Here is a 26,670-nt window from a genome sequence, read left to right as displayed (position 1 = left end):
AGAGGATTACATATATAAAAATGGCAAGTAGTTGGCAGGCAGAAGTACTGAAAGAAAAATCACACAAATTGCAGTTTCTGGTGGAGACAAGAATATCAGCTTGAGATTTCTGCAGCAAATCATCAAGCAGCCAGGATTTCCTGACTGTTCCTAACACCTGATACTTAATGTGTTATTACATAATTATACTCTTGAAAAGTTAGCCAGTGAGGTTTCCTTTATTTATTCCTTCCTATTTCCCTTTCAGTTTTAACGGAAAAGACTTCTTCTCCAAACCCCAGTCCCTTCCAGAACATAAATGATTACAGAACTATATAATACAGCTGTCCCTCAGTATCCATGGGGGTTGGTTCCAGGACTTCCACGTACACCAAAATCCACAGATGCTCAAGTGTCTCATATAAAATGACACAGTATTTGCATATAACCTATGCATATCTTCCTATACACTTATTTCTACATTACTATCATTTCTAACATTAGGTATAATTAATTATAATACCTAATACAATGTAAGTGCACATTTCCCCCCCTAAATACAGTAGAACCTCTGTAAGTTGACCACCAAAGGGAGTGTAACAAACTGGTCAACAGAGGTGGTCAACATAAGGAACTAGGCCTACTGCACTGCTACGTACATTTGCTACATGTCTGGTCTGTGAAAATTAGGTCAACTTAAGAAGATAGTCAACTATGGAGGTCTTAGTGTGCTTTCAATCTGTGGCTGGTTGACCATATCAACTTTCTAAGCATTATCATTTGACTTAAATTCTTTTTGGTATAAGGTGAGGTATAAATGAATAAATACTGTAATAGTTACTGTGCATCTCTAAGGATTAGTCCAGTGAATTACTTTTGGAGAGTCATGTAAAAAATGTGTTTTTTTTTTTTTTTTTTTTTGTAGAGACAGAGTCTCACTTTATGGCCCTCGGTAGAGTGCCGTGGCCTCTCACAGCTCACAGCAACCTCCAACTCCCGGGCTCAAGTGATTCTACTGCCTCAGCCTCCCGAGTAGCTGGGACTACAGGCGCCTGCCACAACGCCCAGCTATTTTTTGGTTGCAGTTTGGCTGGGGCTGGGTTTGAACCCGCCACCCTTGGCATATGGGGCCGGCGCCTTACTGACTGAGCCACAGGCGCTGCCCAAAAATTGTGTTTTGTTTTTAAAATTATCCTCTAGGGCAACCAGACCCACGGATAAAAAAATGAAGAATGATTTTGACAAGTTATGTTCATAATAAACACTATGTCAAGGCTGGCAATGGTGGCTCACGCCTATAATCCCAGCCCTCTGGGAGGCTAAGGTGGGTGGATTGCCTGAGCTCATGGGTTGGACCAGACTGAGCTAGAGTGAGACCCCATCCCTAAAAACAAAAAATAGCCAGGTATTGTGGCAGATGCCTGTACTCCTAGTTATTTCAGGAGGCTGAAGCAAGAGAATTGCTTGAGCCCAAGAATTTGAGGTTGCTGTGTGCTATGATACCGTGGCACTCTACTGGGAGTAACAAAGTGAGACTGTCTCAAACAAACAAAAATTATGTTAAGAAAAATGCAAAATCCTGAAAATTTGGCTTACAGTGTAATTTTATGAATGATTCAAGGGAGTTATGATTTGCTTCTATTTCTAAAATAATTCACTTTTAAAATTGAATAAAGACTATATGTAATCTTTATGTTTTCTAGATTTCTTGTCTCATCTACTTTAATATGTTTTATTACTTAATGGCAACTGACTACCTGCTCACTCTTCCAGCCTGGCCACTTATGGGGCACTTTCTAAATTTCCAGGTTATCTTTGTAGCAGCAAGAGGCTCTGTGCTTGCAAAGATTAATGAGAAGGAAGATCGTAACATCTTAGACCATTAAGGTTTTGGTCAACCTTAAGAGCTGGTTGTAGCTATTGCCCAAGAATATTACTAACAAACTGTTGGGATTCTTTTTAGGGCACATGCTGCCCTAATAACAGGTGTCATCAGGTTAAAAGGAGTTTGAGAACCTGCTAGAGAGGTCCAAGCATTGAGCTGGGAGATAGGTTTCTGTCTAGAGTCTGCTTTTGTCAGCAATGACCATGGAAGAGGGCTTTGTAAACCACAAAGCACTGAACAACACGGTCCCTGTGTGTTCAAAACCAGGGCCAATGGCATAGGAACAAAGGCGTATTCCTGGAACTGCTCTTTTCATGGTCAGTAACCGTCTCCTCATTGCCACATCTGAGAGCCTCTCTGTGTTCTCCTCCCAGGTGACTCTGCATAATGTATGTCCCTAATCACTTCCTCCCTTCCTAGAATTCTCTCATTTAGGCTACTGTGGCACTCTTCAGTCATGGTTCTCCTCCTATCCTTGATTCTTTACAATCTCTTACTGGTTTCTCAATGTACTAGAATAGACCCATGGACCAACTGTGGTCTGGCAAAGACAAAAGTACTTATGATCTGGCCCTTTACAAATGGTGTCATTATGCATCAGTTTTAATTAAAAATGAATAATTTAGTCACTAATAAAATACTTTATATGCACACATTCGACAGCTCTGATGATTAGAGAAATTACAGCAGGAGATAAGAAATCCAAAGAAACCCTTGGCTCCAGGATATTCAGAGTGTGGTCTCGGAGAGATCTCCTGCATACTGGAAGAATCTTGGGATAAAGGATGGTCAGAAACCAAAAACATCTCATAAAAACTTCTACTTGGAGAGAGTTCGTTCCCTGCCTCACTCCACTCCACCCATGCTGGCCACCCCTGCCTCCACTGTGCTGAGGTTTGTCTCCGCTCGGCCTGCCGGGATGCTCTCCCCTCAGCTCTCTCACGGTGGCCTCCTTCGTGCGCGTCAGGTTTGCAGTCACCTCAGTCACTATCTGAATCCATCCTCACTTTCACCCTCTCTGCCTCCCTGCTTCACTTTCTATTCCTCCATCATCTTCACTAACGGCCCAATTCTATTACTGTCTAATTCTATTATTTGTTTGCTTGTCTATCGCTTTTCCCGAGAATGTGAGTGATTCCATCTGTTCTGTTTACTGTACCTTCATGCCTGTCACACTGTAGATTAGTCATTAATAATTACTTGCTGAAGAACTAGTTTAAGAGGTGACTTATTTCTTGGGCTTACTGGAATGATTTTTCTTCTCCATAAAATTTTCCTCCTCTTACTTTTGGAAATATGTTCTTGACCCCTCTCCTCACCTAGCTCACACATCACTGCATTTTCCTCTAGAGTATTGGAGAACACCAATCAGTGAGGTGAGACGAGCTTTAAGTTCATCAGGTCGACCAAGCATCAAATCACTTGTTACTAGAGATCCCTTCCTCACTTCCATTTGTTCTGGAACTCAGTGTTGTTGAAGCCCTGAGAGTGAACAGTGTGATGTGACACTGAGCAGGCTCAGCTGGTAGCTTTAACTCATTTCCAGTCCTGCAGAGGAATGGAAGGAACCAACGGCTGGGTTTGGAGTGGCTGCTTGCTCCCTTCCTCAAGAAAAAGAGAATAAGAGTAATTAAGCCTTATGGGTGAAATGTGAAAGGAGAGGGCATTTCTTTCATTCTAAATGATAGGAGATTTACTTGGCCAAAGGAAGAAGCAGTTTAGAATAATATAGGTCTATCTTTTTTAAAAAGTTATTTTTAAATTGACAAATACCAATTGTATACTGTGCACGAACTTTATGGTCACCCTGTATATTTGTGGTATACGACATGTTTTGAAATATGTGCACATTGTGGAATTACTATATGAAGCTAATTTACACACATATCACTTTAATGCTTATTTTTACACACTTAAAATCTTGGTGATTCTTGAGTGTACAATAGTTATTAACTGTAGTTACCACATTATGCAATAGATCTCTTGAACTTATTTCTCCTGTCCAACTGAAATTTTGTATCCTTTGATCAACATCATACCCCCAATTCCTCTTCCCTCATCCCTAGATTTTGGCAACCATTATTCTACTTTCTGCCTCTTTTTAGATTCTAGGTATAAATGAGATCATGCAGTATTTGACAGCTGTATAGTACCCCACTGTCTACATATACACCATATTTGTCTTTCTGTGTCTGGCAGGTTTCACTTACTATGATGTACTCCAGGTTTATCCACACTGTTGCAAGTGACAGGATTTCCTTCTTTTTTAAGGCTGTATATTACTCCACTGTCTACATATACACCATATTTTCTTTATCCATTTATCTGTTCACAGACACTTAAGCTGATTCCTTATCCTGACTATTGTGAATTATGCTATAATGAAAGTGGAAGTATAGATATCTTTTTAACATACTGATTTCATTTCCTTTGGAGATATATCCCCCCATCCCCCTCAACATACACACTGCTGGATCCTATGGTAGTTCTATTTTTAATTTTTTTGAGAAACTTCTAATACTGGTTTCCATCATGGCTATACTAATTTACATTCTTCCCAACAATGTGCAAGGGTTCCTTTTTCTCCATCTGTAGGTCTTTATTTTTGTATAATTCTGGTTATCACTGTTCTTAACTGGACTAAAATTTTATTCTTTTTAGGTAAAGGAAAGTGGCCAAAAAATGAGGATCCTGTTTTTAGAATCTATGCTCTATTAAGAATTAAATGATCTAAGAAAAGAGACCTGAAAGCCTTTCTTCATGTAGTGATTTGGTCTCTTCGCACAAGACTACTAATAAACTCCCTCCGCAATCTCAAAGGGCAGAGATTCTTTACCTCAACGTGTAGCAGGCTGCAATGACTGACATCATATAGTCTAAATGTTTCTCTTTCATGGAGCTTGTGTGGGTTTCTTTCCTCAGTGGGGGAGGAGGAGAAACTCTTAAAGTTATTACTTCATATTCTTATTCTTGAAAATGATTCTCAGTGAATTCCAAGTCCTTTTAATCCTCCCTCGTAGATGCCATCTGCTGACACTGTATTTAGATTAGTATTCTTTCTTATATCCCTTTCTAGCTTTTCATTTTCCTAACATGTAGTGCCCCAGAATATAAATATTGTCCAAATTCATTACTTCAAAATGAAAAACACATGTCCCACCCCACAGAAATATATAAAATTTTCACTTCTAAGTTAGCTTTGAAGTACAACTGCACAATCTAATCAAACACCCCACTGTCTCTCGACTCCCCAGGCTCCCCTTCCTCTTAATTCTTAACTGTGCTCTGTTAATTATTGATTACATATCTGTTTAACCTTTTCACTGAAGAACAACCCTTACCCCATTATACACTGAAAGGGACCAAAGCCTCTATGCCAATTCTGCAACTTCTAATAGTGAATATCAAAGAAAACCTTAATAACTGGGTCCAAAGAACTTCTTGTACTTAAAATGCAGTAATATACTACAAGTGCTATCTAAAAATGTTTTATGAAATACTTTTAAAAGAATTAGCAAAGAATGTGATTAGAGGTAAGTAAAAACAAAAGCTTCTTATGTTTAAATGTATTTCCCTAAAGTGCTTTTAAGTGTGGGAAAAAACCCTCTAAAGGTGACAGTGAAAGGATGCCTTAGGATAGTGTAAATGCTGGAGAACATAATTTGAAAACACTATAATAAAAACTTGCAATGTATAAATCACAACCAAGAGAGGAAACTTCTCATGAAAACTCCACTGATTGAAACCTCCATTCTGAAGAGACAGGCAGCCGTCTATAAGTACTTCTTAACCATATGGTGAGTGGCAGGACTACAAACGCAAAAGCCCAGGTCTAACTGCATCTTATTGATAAGGCCTTTATTTAGTTGACTGCTGCACATATGCTACACATCAAAAGGAGAGAACGCAAGTCAGTTAGGACAAGTACTCTCCATTTGTTATTACTGAGCTATCAAACAACATCTGGTTAACAGGAATTATTGTATATAGTGGAGTAAGAAAAGTTTCAAAGTGTGGGCATGACAACTGAAATGAGGGAAATTTTTAAAAGTTGGCATTTTTAATAAAGGATTTAGAGCTATAAAAACTCCTGAGATTAAGCTTCTGGAGTTACCTATAATCGTCTAAGTCACTGGTTTATATCCTACCAACACAGAAAACTAGATAAAGTGTTAAAGTTGTGCTTTATTGAGTGGAGCAAGTGGTGCTAAACTACTGGAACTCTATGTTATCCATCTCCTGTAGCACAATAAAAGTCAGTAATGAACTTGGATTTTAAACGGCCTTCCCCATTCTGGTCTGTGTTGCCTTGCTCACTGCACTCACACTGAACCACAGGGAACTCCACACACATGTAGTTCTTGGAATATCGTAAACCACGGCGCAATCTGAATGATCCTTTCCCCAGTAATCGTGGGTGACAGGAGTGAAGATCCTTTAGGTACATACCTGAAATGATACAGCACAGATATCCCCAAACCTGACCCTCAAAACGGAGCAGAAGAAATCACTCTCTTTTAGAGGGAGTTTCCTGAGTGTTCATAATTGATTTCCAAATTTGCAGAATCAGACTGGTAGGCTGTTGTAAAATGACACTGAACAATACTCCTCATACTCAACATAATCTTACGGGAAGAAAGAACTATGAGAATGTATATATGAGTAAATGTCATCAGAAAGCAGGCTTCTCTATGGTTTGGGGTTAGAGGAAGGGACAGGAAGTGAAAAGCCACACACTTTTGTACCTATCAGATTTGAGAAATTACTGGGTTCAAATAGAGTTCTGCTGCGGAAGGGAAACCTGTTCTGCTGGTTGCCATGCATAGAGGTGATGAGGATGCAGACTGCTAAGAGATACCATTGGACTTAAAATAATGTTTTTTAAAAAAATTATCTTCCACCAGTGTATGGTGCCCCATGATCGCATTACTGTACACAGCTGTGATCTAATACTAATAAAAAAAAAATTCATCTTCCAGAAGTTAAGGCTGGGAAGGAGAAGAGGTATATTTCTGTTAACCAGAAATACCTTCGATGTTCATTGCCCAGTCAGTGTGCTTAGCACTCCACCAATTAAAACAGATGTCACCACACCTGACACTTTGGGGGGTTGGAATCAAACAAAAGCAAAACTTTTATTAATCATGGCTTGGGTAAGTGAAAAACCTAAAAGGTGAGATTTAACTGCATAGCCTTATTTATAAAGCCATACCACTTAATTTCCTCAAGTGTGGTTTAGCTTTGATCTGTCTGGCTGGTTTCCTTTTGACAGCTGAAGGGATTTATCCAGGGTCATACTGGATAAAAACAATGTTAAAATGGATCCCTTTATTACACAGGTATCTTGCTTATTTGCTCATCTAGCAAAGGAGTCATGCCACTCCCTTCTTCCTGCATGGCAGTAAAAAGTATCATCTTACCTATATTTTGTCTTCTGAAAAATGGGTTGTATTTTCCCTTCCCTTTAAGAACAAGTGCTAAGTGATAAAGGATTAAACCAAGATACCTGAGTATACAAAACCAGTCGAAACGGAAACAAAGAAGAGCTGTGACCAGTAACACAAAGGGTCAAAATGTATCTATTTTTAGGAATTTGAGGGCTACTCACACAACCCAACCCCAGGCATTTTACAAAACGCCTCTTTCAGATATTGAAAAAAATATTATGGTTTAGGAATTTTAGCTGGGCACAGTGGCTCACACCTGAAATCCCAGCACTTTAGGAGGCTGAGGTGGGATTCTCACTTGAAGCCAGGAGTTTAAGACTAGTGTAGGGAACATAAAGAGACCACTAAAAATTTAAGAACATAAAGAGCCTCCACTAAAAATTTAAGAATTAGCCAAGTGTAGTGGTAGCACCTGCAGTCCTAGCTCTTAGGAGGCTTAGGCAAGAGGATTGCTTTGCAGAGCCCAGGAATTCAAGGCTATAGGAAGCTATGATCATACCATTATGCTCCAGCCTGGGTGACAGAGTGAGACTCTCTTAAAAAAGGAGTGGGGGGATTTTATCTGTATATTCAGAGCTCCTTAGCATGCAAAGAATTACAATTTCATATTTATATATATATATATATAGTCAGGCAGAGTCTTGTTCTGTTGCCCAGGCTAGAGTGCCATGGCATCATCATAGATCATTAGCAACCTCAAACTCTTGAGCTCAGAAGATCCTCTTGCCTCAGCCTCTCTAGTAGCTGGGACTACAGACAAGTGTCACCATGCCCAGGTAATTTTTCTACTTTTAGTAGGGACAGGGTCTTGCTCTTGCTCTTTTCAGGTTGGACTTGAACTCCTAAACTCAAGCAATCCACCTGCCTCAGCCTTCCAGAGTGGTAGATTACACATATGAGTCACCGTGCCCAGCCATGATTTCATATTTAACATTAACTCTTCCTCCACCATGCTTGTTGCATATGGGGAGAGGCAGAAGCAGCAGCAACCCTGTCTCTGAAACATCTGTCTCATCTGTGGCCCCTGGTTTCCTCTCCAAAGTAACACGACAGTCACCTGGGCATAGGGAAACATTCTGTCACCTAGCTCTAAGAGCTTCTCCTTTTCTGTAAAATAATGTGATGTGGGCCATGTGCAAAGTTAACCACTTCATGGTACTTTCCTAAGCTGCTGCTGTTGTATGATTTTAACTGACAGGGAAACAAATGTCAAGAGGTCAGAGCTGAGTTTAAAATTAAGACACTCTGCAATGGGTGGTTGGAGACTTTCTAAAACGGAGCAAATGAGCTTTTCTTGAAGAAAGCCAGTTCTTTCCCAGTTAATCCTCTTGAGGCAAGATGTCAACCGCTGAGTCAAACATAAGAATATATAGTGATTTCCAAGTTCGTAAAAAAATTTTTTATGCTACTAACTTGTTGGGTCTTCAGCCTTTCTGTAAAGTTTCAGCAAGTGTCAACTTTATGGTGAGGCTCAAGTGACTTTCTTAAGGTCATGTAAGTCAGTAAAAGATGAGCAAATAACCCCAAAAGTCCTCCCACTAGTCTACACTTCTAACCACTAGACCACACACATTCACATGTCTGATTCATTTTAAAACTAAGTGTATCTTATGATTTTCAAAGGCCTACTTCTACATGCTCTTCAAATAATTTTTGAAATCTGTCATTACAAAATAAAACATGCTGATGAAAACTGACAATTCTATTGCTTCTCATTCATTCTTTCTCTGTCATAGTCAAGAAGGACCTTCTAGCACCATTAACTAACAGAAACTTTACGTATTTATTTACTTGTTTGTTTTTTTTGAGACAGAGTCTAACTCTGTGGCCCTGGGTAGAGTGCCATCTTGGGCTCAAGTGATCCTCTTGCCTCAGCCTCCTAAATGGCTGGGACTACAGGTGCTGGCCATTATGTCTGGCTCATAGAGACAGGGTCTTGCTCTTGCTCAGGCTGGTCTCGGACTTCTGAGCTCAGGTGATCCACCCACCTCAGCCTCCCAGAGTGCTAGGATTACAGGCATGAGCTACCACAACTCAGCCCTAACAGAGACTTTAGAAGAAAGCTAAGTACCTCTAACCAATCAAATCCTAGTAGACATAGCTAAGTCAACGATTTTATTTTTTATTTTTATTAAAAAAAATTATTTATATATTTTAATAGTCAAAGACTTGCTGTGTCACCCAGGCTGGAACTCATAGGCTCAAGTAATTCTCCTGCCTCAACTTCCTGAGTAGCTAGGAATTCTCCTGCCTCACCACATCTGGGTATTTAAAAAAAATATTACAGTAGAACCTTCATAGCTGACCACCTCCCTACATTGAACACCTCCTTAAGTTCACCTCATTTTTACAGACTGGACACGCACCATATGTACATATCTATATAGTAGGCCTAGTTCCTTATGTTGACCACTACTGTATGTTCCATATGTTGACCAGAGGTTCTACTGTATTTTTTTTTATAGGGATGGGGGTCTCACTGTGTTTCCTAGGCTGATCTCGAATTCCTGGCTTTAAGCAATTCTCCTGCCTTGGTCTCCCAAAGTGCTGGGATTCAGTTAAACTTTAATACATCTGGAAGGATGGACTAGTGAGTGAAGAGGCACATGGCAAGAAGGCCTGTTTGGGAAGGTTATTAATGAAGGCCTGAAGTGGGTTAGTAGCAGAGGGGAGTGGAGAAGAACAACCAAAGTTACAAAGACTGAACTAAAAGGACTTAGCAATTGATATGGGAGATAAAGCACTCGAGAAACACAATTACGGGCAATCAGAAAGATGGAAATGTCACTAAAAGAAAACAGGGGACATCTGAAAGGTAAGATGAGCTCAACCTCGAATTTGAGAGTTTGACATCCCTGAGGACTATCCAAATGGAGGTGCCCAGCAAAACATAAAAAGTTTGGTCTACAACCTAGGAGAGATGTCAGAGCTAAAGATACAATGTAGGGGTGGGGGTGCTGGTGAGGGACACAAAAACTATCTGGTTGGGATTAATCAACTTCCTCCCTAGGGTAACTCTATTATCCTTTGCTAATTATATTTGTTCTGATTTTTTGAAGTAATTTCTCAACCAGTTTTGAATCTCTTGCAACTTGTCTTACCTAGCTTCTCTACCCTGAAGGTCAACACCACTACAAATGCATGATCTCTAGCCTCATCTAGACACTCAATGTCACTTATCAATTTTCTCTTGCCCTTTTCTAGATCCCTTCAATGACTACTGTATTACCATCGTCCTGAATACCACAGGGCTTATGGGCACTGATGCCTGTACAGTTGAAAATCCACCACTACAATTAGCAGGCTGGTTTTGAATTCTTCCTGGCCTCAAGCAATCTTTCCATCTCAGCCTCTCAAGTAGTTGGGACTATAGCTGATAGCCACCATGCCTAGTTCCACATATAACCAAACTTAACCAGCCTACTGTTGTCTAGAAGCTTTACAGATAACAAAAAGCCAATTAATATACGTCATGTATACTTAGGTTTTGTAAACTGTATTCTAACAATAAAGTAAGCTAGAGAAATGAAAATATTATTAAGAAAATCATAAGGAAGTGAAAATGTATTTACTACTTAAGTGGAACTGGATCATCATAAAGGTCTTCCTCTTGGTCATCTTCACACATTGAATAGGCTAAGGAGGTGGAAGAGGTTAGTCTTGCTGTCTTAGGGGTGGCAGAGGAAGAAAATCTATATGTAAATAAGTGAACCTGCATTGTTCAAACCTATGTTGTACTAGGGTCAACTGCAGGTTATACAACTACAACCTCTTTACTCTTAGAACACAACTTCATACTCTATTTCATTGAAAAATGAAGTTACCAGGCATGGTTTAAAAGTCTCTCCCTTATAGATTTATCTGTAGCCACACTGTTTTCCATTTCTTTTCTCTCTGACTCAGGAGACGCAGTATAATCCTCTCCTGGGGGAGCTACTCCATCCGCTTGTGCCCATGATCCTGCCTCGTGGTACTTCCTGAGATCCTTTTTTCTCATGTCTATCCACCCTCACCTTACCCTTACCTTCAGATGATTTTTCTTTACTGGGTCCTTCCTCAGGGCCCACAAGTATGCTTAAGTCTCTCTTTCTCCAGAACAAACTGTTACTGTTAAATTTCTTTCTAATCATCAACTTTCTGGAAAGAAAGTTCTACATTCTACATTGACTGACTCCACTTCCTTAACTTGAGATAAAGGTGTTCACCTACTATTTCAAATTATGAAGTGTTTTCATTTTCCTTTTTTTGTCAAATGTGCATTTTTCCCCCTGTGGACAGAATACATAACTACTCCTATTTTCAATGTGTAATCATATTATCTCATTGTATAATCCTCTTAACTGCAGAGGATTAGTGGCATTTAATTTTTAGGTTTGGGAGTTTGATTTTGGAGCATATCAAAGTTACATATATCTTAGTGTTTTACAGGAGTATTTTTCTCTGCACTGATTCCAGAGGAATACTAGTCATAAATTGGCAATCACCTTATTCTCATGAAACATTTTTGCAGTGCAGCTGATTTCTCACTCACTGCAACTAAAAACCGCTGAGTAATGAAAAACATAATGTGGGGCCTGAAAAAGCCACTGGAAAGGAAATCAGTAAATAAGCAAAACTCAAATAGTCCAGGAGATTCAATTACCATAGAGTGATTTCACCAGCACAGAAATTGCAGGCGTACAAGCAATTTGGAGCAGTTTCCTAAGTGCTTCTGCTGTACTAGAATTGTCAGTATTTTTGTTTTGTTTTGTTTATTTTCTGAGACAGAGTCTTATTCTGTCAGTAGAGTGCAGTGGCATCATCAGAGCTCACTGCCACCTCCAACCCCTCTGATCAAGTTATCCTCCTGCCTCAGCCAACCAAGTAGCTGGGACTATAGGCATGTGCCAGCACACCTGGCCAGTTTTTCTATTTTTTTTTGTAGAGATGGGGTCGCACTCTTGTTCAGGGAGGTCTCAAACCCCTGAGCTCAAGCAATCCTCCTACCTAAGCCTCCCAGAGAGCTAGGATCACAGGTGTGAGCCACCAGGCCCAGTTGGAATTTTCAGTTTTAAGCCGTGTGTATTTGATATGCTCCTGTCTTTTAAGGCAGAGTATCCCTGAGCTGTACTATGATGGCAAATAGCCAACTCCCAGACTCATTCAAAACAGAGAGCATGACAACAGTGAGAAGTAGAAAAATCCAAGGCTTTCTTTTACCCTTTGGCTTTCATAATCTACTTTAAAACCCTGTAAAAATATTTAAACAAGGAGAAAAATGGAAGCATTTGAATTTTGCTGCCAAGAATCATATGACTTTACTGTTAAGTAGAATTATCAAAACGAGATTAAAGAAGTCGAAAGCAGGAAGAATATTTAAAAGGTGTCAAGTCTCTATAATACACAATCTAAACAGAAGTGTTAAATACAACAGAGCAAAAAACATACTAGGCAATCAGGATCTTGGATTTAACAAGCACTATTAAAACACCTAATAACTTTCATTCAAGTTTCTAAGACTATTTAATAAAATACATTCAGTAAAACTAGTTAAGGGAAGAGTTTGCCTCTTGAGTAAAAAATTTCCATTAGAACCCATTAATATTTGATAAATGCTTCCAATTCAATGAACAAATGTCAACGTAAAACATTTACAGAATTCTCCAGAATTGTGTCTGTGGTGAATCAGATAAACAACTAAAAGATTTAGTGCCGTATCTACCTACGTGGTAATTGTCCTACAACCAATTCCTCTATTTTATCAGTCCATACAGGATAAAACTGTAAGCCCATGGAAGATAAGAGAAAAGCAATATTTGGAATATAGTTTTGATTCAAACAAACATTTTTAAGGTATTGATTTTATAACTAATGAATTAAAAGATAAATTTACATTTATGTCTAACTTCAGAGTTGTTACTTTTATTCAAGACTTTATAGAAATTCTATTTGTAAAAAAGCAATGCTAGATTTGGTTAAAAGTAGCAATTCTTTTAAACAGTCACATCTTTATCAGAGTATACCATCCTGGAAAATATGAATCATCATAGAACTCTTGTTTCTGTAATGAAAGTCTTTCCTTTCATTAATAACAGAAGCAACGCTTTTTGTTTTTTCACATTGCAATGCAATTTCTATCAATGCTACTAAATCCATGCAGAAGTCCAAAATATCAGCAATAAGTTTTTCCCATCTATTCATTTGTTTTATTCAACAAATATTCACTGAATGCTTACAAAGTACTAGACTGAGGGCTTAGCACTAGAGAGACAAAAGTACTACAGTGTTTTGACACATGGAGATTATGCTTTGGTAAGAAAAGCATAATCAAAGCAGTTTCAAATTCACCTCACTTTGGAATATAGTTTTGATTCAAACATCTCTTAGATGTTCTTAATAGTACTAGCCTCACATGCCTCTTGCTTTTTTTTTTTTTTTTTGTAGAGATAGAGTCTCACTTCATGGCCCTCGGTAGAGTGCCGTAGCCTCACACAGCTCACAGCAACCTCCAACTCCTGGGCTCAAGCGATTCTCTTGCCTCAGCCTCCTGAGTAGCTGGGACTACAGGCGCCCGCCACAATGCCCGGCTATTTTTTGGTTGCAGTTTGGCCGGGGCCAGGTTTGAACCCGTCACCCTCGGTATATGGGGCCGGCGCCCTACCGACTGAGCCACAGGTGCCGCCCAACCCTCATGCTTTTTTTAAATTTGGAACTTTATCTTTATGCCTGAGATAAAAGTAAATGCAATTTTAATTTGTGTAATTAATTTTTATTTAACATTGTTTTCATTAAACATAATTGTTTTACTTAATTATTGTGTTAAGATATTTATACTCTATACTTAATAGATCCGACATGTACCCCTGCATTATGCACTATAGGTGTGATCCCCCCATTCACCCTCCCTTGATCTGATCTCCTCCCTCCCCTCCTATTCCCCCCTCCTCCCTTCTTCACCCTGGGCCATAGTTGTGATCTATTCTTCACGTGAAAGAGTGAGTGATTGTAAATTGGTTTCATAATAGTATTGAGTACACTGGAATATTTTCTTCCATTCTTGAGATACTTTACTAAGTAGGATATGTTCCAGCTCCATCCATGTAAATGTAAAAGAGGTAAAGTTTCCATCTTTTTTCAAGGCTGCATAATATTCCATGGTTTACATATACCACAATTTGTTAATCCATTCATGGGTCGATGGGCACTTGGGCTTCTTCTATGACTTGGCTATTATGAATTGCGCTGCAATGAACAATCTGGTGCAAATATCTTTGTTATAAAGTGATTTTTGGTCTTTTGGATATACACCTAGTAGAGGAATTGCAGGATCAAATGGCAGGGCTACTTTTAGACCCCTGAGTATTCTCCATACTTCTTTCCAAAAGGGACGTATTAGCTTGCACTCCCACCAGCAGTGCAGAAGTGTTCCCTTTTCTCCACATCCATGCCAACATCTGTAGTTTTGGGATTTTGTTATGTGAGCCACTCTTACTGGAGTTAGATGATATCTCAAAGTGGTTTTGATTTGCATTTCTCTGAAGATTAAAGATAATGAGCATTTTTTCATGTGTCTATAGACCATGTGCCTATCTTCTTCAGAGAAGCTTCTGTTCAAGTCCCTTGCCCACAATGAAATGGGATTACTTGTTCTTTTCTTATTAATAAGTTTAAGTTCTCTGTGGATTCTGGTTATCAAAGCTTTGTCAGAAGGATAATCAGCAAATATCCTCTCCCATTCTGAGGGCTGTCTGCTTGCTTTACTTACTGTGTTCTTGGCTATGCAGAAGATTTTTAGTTTGATCAGATGCCAGTAATGCATTTTTGGTGTTGCTTCAATCGCCCAGTGGGTCCTCCTCATTAAATATTCTCCCAGGCCAATTTCTTCAAGTGTTTCTCCTGCACTCTTTCCAAGAATCTTTATAGTTTCATGTCTTAAGTTTAAATCTTTTGTCCAGTGAAAGTCAATTTTTGTTAATGGTGAAAGGTGTGGGTCCAGTTTCAGTCTTCTACAAGTCACCAGCCAATTCTCTTAGCACCATTTGTTAAATAGGGAATCTGTCCCCAAATTTATATTTTTGATGGGTTTATCAAAGATCAAATGATGATAAGTGTCTGGGTTCATCTCTTGGTTCTCAATTCTGTTCCATACATCTATCTCTCTATTTTTGTGCCAATACCATGCTATTTTGATCACTATAGATTTACAGTATAGTTTGAAGTCTGGTAGCATGATTCCTCCTGATTTGTTTTTATTTCTGAGTAATGTCTTGGCTATTCAAAGTTTTTTCTGGTTCCATATAAAACGAAGTACTATTTTTTCCAGATTTTTAAAGTATGACAGTGGTGCTTTGATAGGGATTGCATTAAATTTGTAAGGCTATGTTAACCAGTTTGATGAAAATATTTCAAATTATATATAAAACCAGCACATTGTACCCGATGATTGCATTAATGTCCACAGCTATGAGTTAATATAAAAAAATTGTAAATTGCTTTGAGTAATATCAATATTTTAACAATGCTGATTCTTCCCAGCCATGAGCATGGTATGTTTTTCCATTTGTTAACATCTTCAGCTATTTCTTTTCTCAGAGTTTCATAATTCTCTTTATAGAGATCTTTCGTATCCTTTGTTAGGTAAATTCCCAAATATTTCATCTTCTGATTTTTCGACTTGACTATTATTGGTATCCCCCCCTCACCTTGGCCTCCCAAAGCACTAGGATTAGAGGCATGAGTGACCTTGCCTGGCCTAAACTTCAAAGATGACTAAGCACTTCTAGGCAAGAGGGAAGGAATCAACAAAGCAACAGGTAGTAGCTTCCTAACTAATCTCATTCATTTATTCACTCATTCACAGCCATAAATTTATTGTGAATTTATGATGTTCTATGCACAATACTAAATGCTAGATATGTAAAGGTGAGTAAAATCAGAGAACCAGCACCTAAAAATCTTTAAGTCCAGCAAGGGAGGCAGACCTTAATCAAGTAATCACATAAAATTGAAAACAGGATAGGTACTAGAGAAGGAATGTATATAGTGTTGAGATGGCCCATTTATAGAGCTATTTAATCTAGTAGAGAAGTCAGGGAAAGTGTCTTGAGAAAGAAACACTTCCCCAAGTTCTGAAAGATGAAGGGGAATAAACCAGGGTAAGAAAGGAGGGAAGAATATTCTGGACCTGTGTCCTTGGTATGAGAAAGTAAGATAAGAGTATAACAGAGGGTCAGAGTGGCAGGAATGAGGACAATAAGGTAGAGTGGTACAAGATGGGGCTGGAGAAGAAAGAAGGTGCTTGACCATGCAGGGTTGACCAGGCCATAGTGAGATGTTTTTCTTTAATAAGAATTGGATAGAAGCCTTTGAAAGGGTGGCCCAAGATGGAACATGGATCAGGTTTGACTCCAGATCTCTGCAATACTCATCTTCTTAAAGCACAAGCTATTATTCTACTCAAAACTGAATTAAGTTTATCTACCATGAGACCTCTACAACAGACCGAACCTCTTTTCTAGTTATCTTTTACTCTTGACTACATCTTTTTGCTTTGTATTATGCTATAGATACTTAATATTCTCATCTGTTCTACTTAAAATTCTTTCTGTCTTTTGAACTCATCACCTTTTTATGATCCTCTTAAGATCATATTTATAATATTATCTCTTTCTATAGCCTTTGATATATTGCATTAATAGTTTCTTACTTTTTTTAAATTAAATTTTGTGTTTTATTTTTATTTATTTATTTTTTGAGACAGAGTCTCACACTCTGTCACCCTGTGCAGAGTGCCATGGTGTCATAGCTCATAGCAACCTCAAACTTCTGGGCTCAAGTGATCCTCTTACCTCAGCCTCCCAAGTAGCTGGTACCCACTACCATGCCCAGCTCATTTTTCTGTTTTTGGTAGAGAAAGGGTCTCACTTTGCTCAGGCTGGTCTTGAACTCCTGAGTTCAAGCAATCCTCCTGCCTTTGCCTCCCCAGAATGCAAGAAGGTGTGAGCCACCGCGCTCAGCCTAGTTTCTTACTTTTGACACCTCGTAGTTGAATTCCCACTGCAGAACTGATTTAACCTGGATTTAGTCCAATCCCTCACACTGCCTACAGAAAAATAAGACCCAAGAAGGTTAAGTAACTTGTGCAAAATTAGGACATAATGCTGAATGAGGCTGAGTTTGGCGTTTTCTTGTATAGTAAAAGGTGATATGTGGGGTAAGTGAATTACGTTTAACGAAAACAATGTTAAATAAAAATTAATTACACAAATTAAAATTGCATTTAATTTTATCTCAGGCATAAAGATAAAGTTCCAAATTTAAAAAAAGCAAGAGGCATGTGAGGCTAGTACTATTAAGAACATCTAAGAGAAACAAAGAAAGTAGACAAGAAAAATGTGTTACGAAGAGTCTGTCATTATGGACTTTACAGTTCAGAAATATTATCTAGAAAACTGGATTAAAAACTTTGATCATAAAAGACTATGAAATCCAAATAAAATAAAATGTTTTTCTTATAACAGATGGTTTATGTCCTGATAATGTTTGCATTTAATGCTTTAGGATTACCTATTAATAAGGAAGCAGGGATGCTTTCCATTGATATTTCTAATTCTAAAGAAACAAGTTCTTTGTAAGTCACTTTGTAGTGAGCTATTAGACATAGGTTTGTTTAAAGGGCTGGGTTGTAATGACTTTAGAACTTTATGTCTAAATCCTGTTTGTGACACATCTACAGACCAGCTTTGTAGATGAGTGTTAGACAAGCTTTTCTTCATCTTTGTTGCTATGCAACAATTCTCTGAGAATAGTGGCTCCAGGTTTTTTTTCTAATGCCCTAAGATTAAAATGGAATAAACCGTGGGTATCCACAGGCAGTGACTGTCACATGCTTATAGTGCAGAACCGTAAGGCTGGACTAACAGTGCCTGGAGCCTTCTGCTTCCTCACTCTCAGGGAGCTCAGGCAGGATGTGAAGATGGCTCTGGTGGATCTGGGGGCTGGATGCTGAAATCGAGGCTGTGACTGGTAAAGGTCAACTGCTGCTAACTGTTGTCATCACCACTACTCTTTCTGCTTAGAATAGAAAACTGAAAAGCACATTGTTTTGCCTAGGACACTTAGTGACTTTCAGTATGGATTATGGCCCAAGGTTGGGGACTCTCAGCTACTTATGAATTAAAAGAAGGCTAACAATATAAAACTGCCAAAGCTATAGAAAGTAGGCTTTTTTTTTTTTCTCCAGTTTTTGGCCGGGGCTGGGTTTGAACCCACCACCTCCGGCATATGGGGCCGGCTCCCTACTCCTTTGAGCAACAGGTGCTAGCCAAAAGTAGGCTTTAATTAAAAATCTAAATAAATATTATTTTTCTAGGAAGTATGTGAATTCCTAATGGTTCTGCTGGACAAGGGTAAAGTTATTTCAATTTAAAAATACTATGTTTTTTATGCAAACTTTCAGCAGTAAGTATGGGAGGGGTACATAGAAATAACCTAATTATTGTTTAATTTTCAGTAAAAAGTTAAATACTTAAACCTCATGATGACAAAGGTGGTGGGATAGTAAACATTGGAAGATAAACAAATCCAAGATTCATACAGCAAAATAACCAATCAAAAAGAATATTATGGATACTGAGGAATCCAAAAGAAATACCACCAGGTACTATTCAGACATTTAATTTACATGCTCTCAAACTCAACACTGTGACCATTTTGTTTTTGGCTCACAGGAACTTATTTTTCATGTGGTAAATCAATGTCATTGATCTTCTAATGTGGTCTCAAAGACCCAAAACTAAATTTGGAATCTTAAGAGAAAAGTATGGGAATACTTCTAAGAACCAGTTCATTTCTAAGGAACTATCTGTTTTTCATGGTGTGCTCACAAATTTTTCTAAGAAAATTAGTGATGCGGAGGCTTTAAAAAAAACAGCCTACCGAGGCAAAAAGCCTTAGTCACATCTTTCCATTCATGTCTGGTAGCCCTAGGGAAATGACTTTCCAGAGTACCTATCTATATGATGGTTACCTAAAGTGGCTGCCCATGTCCAGTGATGGCTTTTGTTTAGTGATCATGGTCAAGTTGAGCTTGTTTAAATACCATTTCTCAGGGCTTACATGCTACTCCCTGAACAACAGGAATACTCAAAGCTTTTAGAGGGAATAAACTATTGCATGGTCTCTGCCTAGGAAGCAGGCCACAGTTCACTGGAAACAGCCGTTCAGATAAATAAAATGAAATCAGACGTTTTTGGAGATGGTCTTGAAAGCTATCCATTAGAGAACATCAAGGGCATAGAACTAGGAATATCATGTATCCATGTTAGACTACCATAAATCACTTTACCCAATATCCTTTCTGAGTAATACATAGTAAGTATTCATCTCCTTCACTGAATAACCAAATAATTCCCACGGAATACTATACACATCTCTCTCCTTCACCACCCACTAAAAGACATTTGACTCCTATGCCATAGTTAACCACAAACCATCAGAATACAAAATAGTGACCTATTCACAAAGGTTCTATGTTCAACGTGGGTGGAAAAAGTATATTTAAAGTACAAGCACTTTTAGAACCTTGTTCCCCACTTCTGGCACATGGGCTGTACAGAAAGGCCCTGAGGCCAGGTAAGCTGCTGCGTGAAAGCCTTCTACGTGGCTTCTCCTGGCTGCTAGTTTAGCGTGGATCTTGGTTCAGCATTAGCACGGTTCCCTCTTATGTCACAGACTCAAGTATAATGACAGGCAAAAAAAAAGGCTGGGGGAGACTCAGAGCAAAGGGAAGAGATAATGAAGAAATGAGACCGAGCTGAGGTGTCCTATGGCTGGAAAATCTTCTCAAAATCACAGTCATACTCTTCTCAAAGAAATTATTCTAAATACTGTGACCATGGTGATGAAAAGTGACTCTTCACTTTCGGTTTCCTGTATTATAAGTAAGATGGGAATATGAGGACTATAAACACGAATCCATGATGCACTATGATAATACATCATAAAATACACTTTCATGTAATTTGTTATTGTGCTTTCTAATTAGGTATATAAACACTTCAAAATAAATATAGGAACAAGCTTTACACAGAGTACGTAGGTACTAAAATATTTACAGAAGACACATTTTGCACATTTTAATTAATGTCACACACTGAAGACTGTGAAAAGCCTAACAACTTATTAGGGCACACTTATTTGGGAAAATTAGGTTCAACTTTTTATTATTTCAACATATAGTATCTTTTCCAGAAATAAAACCTGATGTAAAAGTACAATCTAATAGAGTTCAAAACTGATATGCAAACTTACTTGTAATTTTGCCAAGTGCTGAGGCAATAAATCTCAGCAATTACTAGGTTACTTTTAGTGCATTTCTATCAGTCTTTAAAAAACACTGGGTCAATCAATTATCTATTACAGATGTTACGCTACATGTAAGGAGTGCTTGAGAATCTTTATAATATTCAATGAAAATTAGAGGACTAAAGGGACATTACTTTCTTTATCGTTAAACAAATGCATACTGTTAAGCTCTGTTTTAAAAGGTCTTTTTGTTGCCCAGGGTAGAGTGCCGTGACATCATAGCTCACAGCAACCTCAAACTGTTGGGCTCGAGCCATCCTCTTAACTCAGCCTCCCAATTAGCTGGGACTACAGACATTTGCCACAAAGTCCAGCTATTTTTTTTTTTTTAGAGACAGAGGTCTTACTCTTACTCAGGCTGGTCTTGAACTCCTGAACTCAAGCAATCCACCTGCCTTAGCCTCCCAAAGTGCTAGGATTACAGGTGTGAGCCACCGAGCCTGGTATGTTTTAAAAGGTCTTTTCATGTGCTATTGGGAATAGGTTAAATATACAGTATAAATACCAGTAAATACTGCAATCACAACAGCAATTTAGCATGGAATCAGCAAGACATTTAAACGAAGTGAGAATGTATCACGATGTATTTTTACATATAACTGCATTCCACTGAGTGTACGATGATCAACTGTACGAACTGTATTCAATTATTATATGAATATAAAATTGTATGGGATTATATGAATATAAAATTCCCATCTGTATACACTAATACATTACATGCTGTGTCCAAACTTTTTAGTGTTAATACATCTGTAAAAGTACAATAGAAGTCACCAGGAGATGATATGCTACCGAAATACCTTATTTATTTATAAGAATATTTTGAAAATAGCTTTCATGAGTTAAATAAATTCTAGTAATAAAATTCTGCAATATTCACAAAGAACAGTACTCTTGTCATAACAAACTGAATGCACCTTATTACAGTCACGTTCAGTAACTACAACTGCCATTCAGAACATTTTTCCTAGCTAGAAAGACTTACAAGAAGTTTTTTTTTAAATGAATTCTAGAAATGCCTATAAATTATGACTTAAAAAATTCCATCGGAAATTTGAAAGATGTGAAGGTTTTCTGAATCATAGAATACTTATTAAAAAGAAAAGATACTCCCATGAATACCTAAATTCAGTCTTAGTGGTAACAAGGTAAAAAGCTGAAAGGTGGGGTTACTATTCCACAAATACATATGCATGTGTTTCCCCCTTTCCTTTTTATATACATGTATTTTGGGCATCTGAAGTTCCCACATTTTTCACTGTGAGGCTTTCCAACACTGGCCCTCATGCCTGCTTTTTCTTTCCCCAATGACAAAATGTCTCCTTCTCTAAAAGCTAATTGTGAAACTGTAAGGAAGAACATAGAGGGGTAGAAATATAATTATACTTTATGGAAGTCAGTGGGATTAGTTTTAACATGATATATCTTTTAATTTTATCCCTAAATTACATACTAATATTTGCTGTAAAAGGGTGATAAAAAGACAAAGCTGGGGATGAAGGGGTATAACTTGAGCCACAGATTCCCCCTGGGAAGAGAAACATGAAAAGCTAAAAGGAATTTCTGAGAAAAAAGGAAATAAGAAATAAAATAATACGGGTGCAGGAGACAGAAGTCTTAGAAAGCTGATGATCAAAAGAATAAGGAGATTTGGCTGGTGAAGAAATGGAATGTGCAAATACAGAATGAAAAAGATCTGCAAGGAGAGACTATTGCAAAAGTTAGAGAGAATTAAGAGAAAATAAGATTTCAAACAACCCCAGGAAGTACCATTTGCCTTGGTGTCTACAGTAACCAAAGAACTATTTTATTTTATTTTATTGATTTCAGGTTATTGTGAGGGTACAAACAACCAAATTGCAATTATTCGTAACCAAAGATTTTAAAAGAAACCAAAAGGGCCCTATCTGGAAAGGATTTCAGTTGCCAGTTATTGAAAGAACCAAAGACTAGGAGAAAGAAGGCTGGCTCTAGCGCTAAGTATTACAGCATGATGAAAAAGAATGCAAGGCAAATTACAAAAGGAAAGTGTTTACTGCTGTAACTTCAAGAGTGATTGTACAGTGTGAAACACACAACATACCTACGATATGTCCAAGCCCACTCTCTTCTTGAATTCAATTAAGTTACTATTTTCATGGGTCACTGACCTTTGAAACAGAGGTTCCCTACATTAAATCCAAAATTAGGGAAGTCAAATAGTACTTAATTAAAAGGACAAGCAAAGCTTTCAATGTTTTGTGCCACATGGGTGTCTCTATTAAAATCAAACACTAGAGGTTTAGTTTTGAAAGGAATAATCATAAGAAATTTTAATGGTAGCCTTTATTATTTAATTTTTCATACCTTTTTTGTTCCTTGCTATATGTTTTGGAGAAGACATGCAAACAGTTCAATACAAAAAAGCAGGATTTCCCATGTCCTCAATGAGCAGCTGCTCATGAAGATAATACTTGCAGTCACTGGCTTAGAAAGCAAGATTCTGAGATTACTAATGGGCCTAGGCCTCTGACTTGTCAACCAAAAAGTTACTTCCCCTTTAGAATAATAAATTGCCAAAGTACAAGTTAAACAGTTGTCTATGAGGGTTGGTTAGCAGGCACATGATATGGTGGTTGAGCAGAGATAATGATATTTTCTTTGCCAGTGACCAAAATATTTACAAATTTCATAAAATGGGAAGAACTGTCTAAAAAATTCATAAGATCTGTTTCACAAATTACCAATTCAGCTGGAACACTGAATAGTAGAAATGACAAAAGATTTGTTCTTATGGTTGATAAAAAATTTATATCAGGGCATTCAAGTAAAGTTATTTTCTGTGTTATGATTTAATGAATCATGTGAGTTCTATCTGGTTGGGTGACACAGATGCTGGCTCACTGAAGCCTACTCTAATGCTTCTCAGCCCAGCTTTCCTCTGGACAGTAAAGTCAGAATAACATGTCAGACTGAAGTAATATCAACGAAAGAGAAAGCAGGGTGGAAGTGCTTGGAGGCTGACTCCTGACACTTCTCGACCTGTGTGTATCTTGTAACTTTTTCAGTGTCCTGTGGGCTTCAGTGACCTAACAAGTGCCAGGCAGGGGCAGTAACAGTAACGCAGTAATGAATGGTCCTCAAAAGAAGACTTTTGCAATTCAAGCTGAAAAACACTACACATACTAAATAGTTTTAACCCTATTGAAAGACAGCCTTAGAAACCACTAGTGGTTCTTAGAAAGTAGTGAATATTAAATGTTTTATATATGTTTTATAGTAAGCATCTTAGTTCCTTTAAATCTGTTAGATTTTAAAATGTATGTTAACTTGAAAATTAAAGTTTTCTGATTAATGATAAAGTGTGTTGCAGAAAAATGAAATGGCATAAGATAAGTAAAAATAACAGATGTAAAATAATGAAGCCCTTTCAATGTTAACAAAATAGACTATTAAAAATGAAACTAAAGGGGGAAGGAGGGAGGGGAGTGGGGTCTCAGTAGGTGACGCATCTTGTACCCTCAAGGAATCCCCAACAGTAAAAAAAAAAAAAAAAAGAAAAGAAAAGAAAAAAAGAAAGTAAAGGACTATTCTGTATGCATCCAACATGAAGATATTCTCTTTCACAAGAAGATAATAGTTTGAAGAACAAGGTCCTCAGAAGAAAAGATGTTAAAAAACATAAAGAAAATAATTAGTTTATCAAAATTCAGCATATCACTTTATATAAAAATTATTTTATTATATAGGAAAGGAAACTAAGGCAGAAAATAGAGGCATAATATTTTCTATGGCAGTTTATAAAATTAGTGAATAACTCTGTTTTTCCCAAATCAAAATTCTTCATATTTAGTGTTTAGAGTTAAAAATCTAAAGAGTACTTACAATGACAGCAACACTACAGCAATTAAAGTCCACTCTGTAGGTTTGTGTATAATATTTCTATTTGTTAACCTGAAAGACAGTAAGATAAAATTTACCCAGAGATTGTTACATTTAAATAAATAAACCTTCTCTTTCTACATAAAATCAGATTTATAATCAAAGAAGCACTAATTTTTTAATATTTGCTATATTTAACAGGCAAGAGTCAGTAGTATAATAATGTGGCTTGAGATTCAGTATCTGATAATGATGATCTCAAACGATATTATGACAAGACAAGGTGAAATGATAGGAAAAACGTGGGAAATTGTTAACAATTATATGGTTTTAATAAACCATATGCATAGTGGATGTTACACCTCCCCCAACATTCTCTATGCTTTCCCCAATCATTTTATTAAAACTAACAACTATATATACATATATATATATGCACACGTATATATATTTTTTGACACAGGGTCTTGCTATGTTGCCCGGACTCAAATGTAGTGGTTATTCACAAGTACGGTCATAGCATACTACAACCTAACTCCTGAGCTCAAGTGACTCTCTTGCTTCAAGGCTCCCTAGTAATTGGGATTACAGGTACAAAGCTCTGCGCCCAGCTTAAGGTATGCGACTTCTGATTTGAATTTCACTTCATCTTTTGCACCTTCCCATGCTAGGCTGGCAGCAGGAAATTAAGGGATGTCATAATCCATAAATGACAGACATGAGAGGTGGCTTAACAAATGATAAGATGAGGTCTTTATTAAAGAAAACTTAAGTTTTAAAAATTCAGAAGTGAATCCTATCATTTAGCCATTGAAAGCAACAAAATACTCTGTAGACGTATTAGTTTCACAGAAAACATTTAGAAAGATCACTAAACTAAAAAGTGACATAAATCGGTAAGAAAATATCATCCAATGAATAAATAACAAAGAATATGAGCAGGCAATTTACTGAGGAGCAAAGTTGGAATGGCCAATAAACTTTGAAAAGGAGCTCAATCTTACTCGTAATCTGGGAAATTAACATAACATAAAAACAATAATTCACTCTATCAGACTGGCCAAAATAAAAGATTAGCAATACCAAGGATGGTGAGAACAGGAAGAAATAGTACCTTTATCACCCTGTTGATGTGAGCAACTGAACAACAATTTGGCAGTATCTAATAAAGCTGAAAACGCATACAAACAGCCCAGCTTTTCTACTTCTAGATATAAAGCCTAAGACAACTCTCTCACTTATATATGAGGAAATGTGTATGAAGATTATTAATGTAACACTGGTTATAATAGGGAAAAATCGTGGCACATTTATAAAATACTAAATAATTGGTAAAATGAATGAATTAGATTTACTTATTTTGCTTATCATAATTTTGAATAAAAGCAAGCACGCGTGGTATTTTATATAAATCAAGAACAGATGATACAGATGATACTGAATACTTTGTATATATATATATACACACACAGTAAAAATCTACACCCTACCCAACCTCTACCCTATATTTCTCTGCTCACGTCCTTCCACTCTTACCTCTGCTCAGTTCTCCTGCCTTACCAGCAAGCTACATATTATGTGAATACACCAGGCCTGCTCCTGCTTTAGACTTAGAGCCTTTGTACCTGCTATTCCCTCTGACATAGTTTCACTTTTAAAATGGCAACTGTCTTGTTCCTTTGTACCATCCTGTTTCCCTGCTTCTAGGGAGAAATGAAGAATGAACTGGGAAACGGAAAAGTGACTATCAATACAAAATACTAATTTCCAGCACAGACACTAAAAGAATATACTTACTATTGTCTGAGTGACTATTCAAAAATGAACATGGTAATACTTGATAGAAAAGATTAAAAAAGCACATTTTTGAAACATAACATGAACTTCATATAGATTTAGAAAAATACCTTGATTCATCACTGATGAAATTTAAAATAGACTGTAGTGTCAAGATAGAATTTTAAGCCAAAGGAATGAGGCAAGAGAAAGAAATAAAAGGCATCCAACCTGGAGAGGAAAGAGTCAAATCAGGCTTGTTTGCCTATGATTATGATCTTATACATAGAAAAACCTGAAGACTCCACCAAAAAATAATTAGAAATGATAAACAAATTTTGTAAGGTCATAGGATACAAAATCAACATATAAAAT

The 26,670-nt window shown here is 37.4% G+C and overlaps 1 protein-coding gene across 1 annotated transcript in view; it reads right to left on the bottom strand.

The window, feature by feature from the left end:
- RPAP2 (RNA polymerase II associated protein 2) overlaps window positions 1-26,670 on the bottom strand; it is a 78,502-nt gene that overhangs the window by 8,744 nt on the left and 43,088 nt on the right. Inside the window, exon 11 of the mRNA XM_053591411.1 lies at window positions 24,523-24,591. Coding sequence (XP_053447386.1) covers window positions 24,523-24,591 — 69 coding nt within the window. The remainder of the gene's footprint in view (window positions 1-24,522; window positions 24,592-26,670) is intronic.

The sequence above is a fragment of the Nycticebus coucang genome, chromosome 5 (assembly GCF_027406575.1).
Source record: "Nycticebus coucang isolate mNycCou1 chromosome 5, mNycCou1.pri, whole genome shotgun sequence".
NCBI lineage: Eukaryota > Metazoa > Chordata > Mammalia > Primates > Lorisidae > Nycticebus > Nycticebus coucang.
The sequence above is the reverse complement of the archived record's forward strand: the minus strand, read 5'-3'. Positions and strand labels throughout refer to the sequence as shown.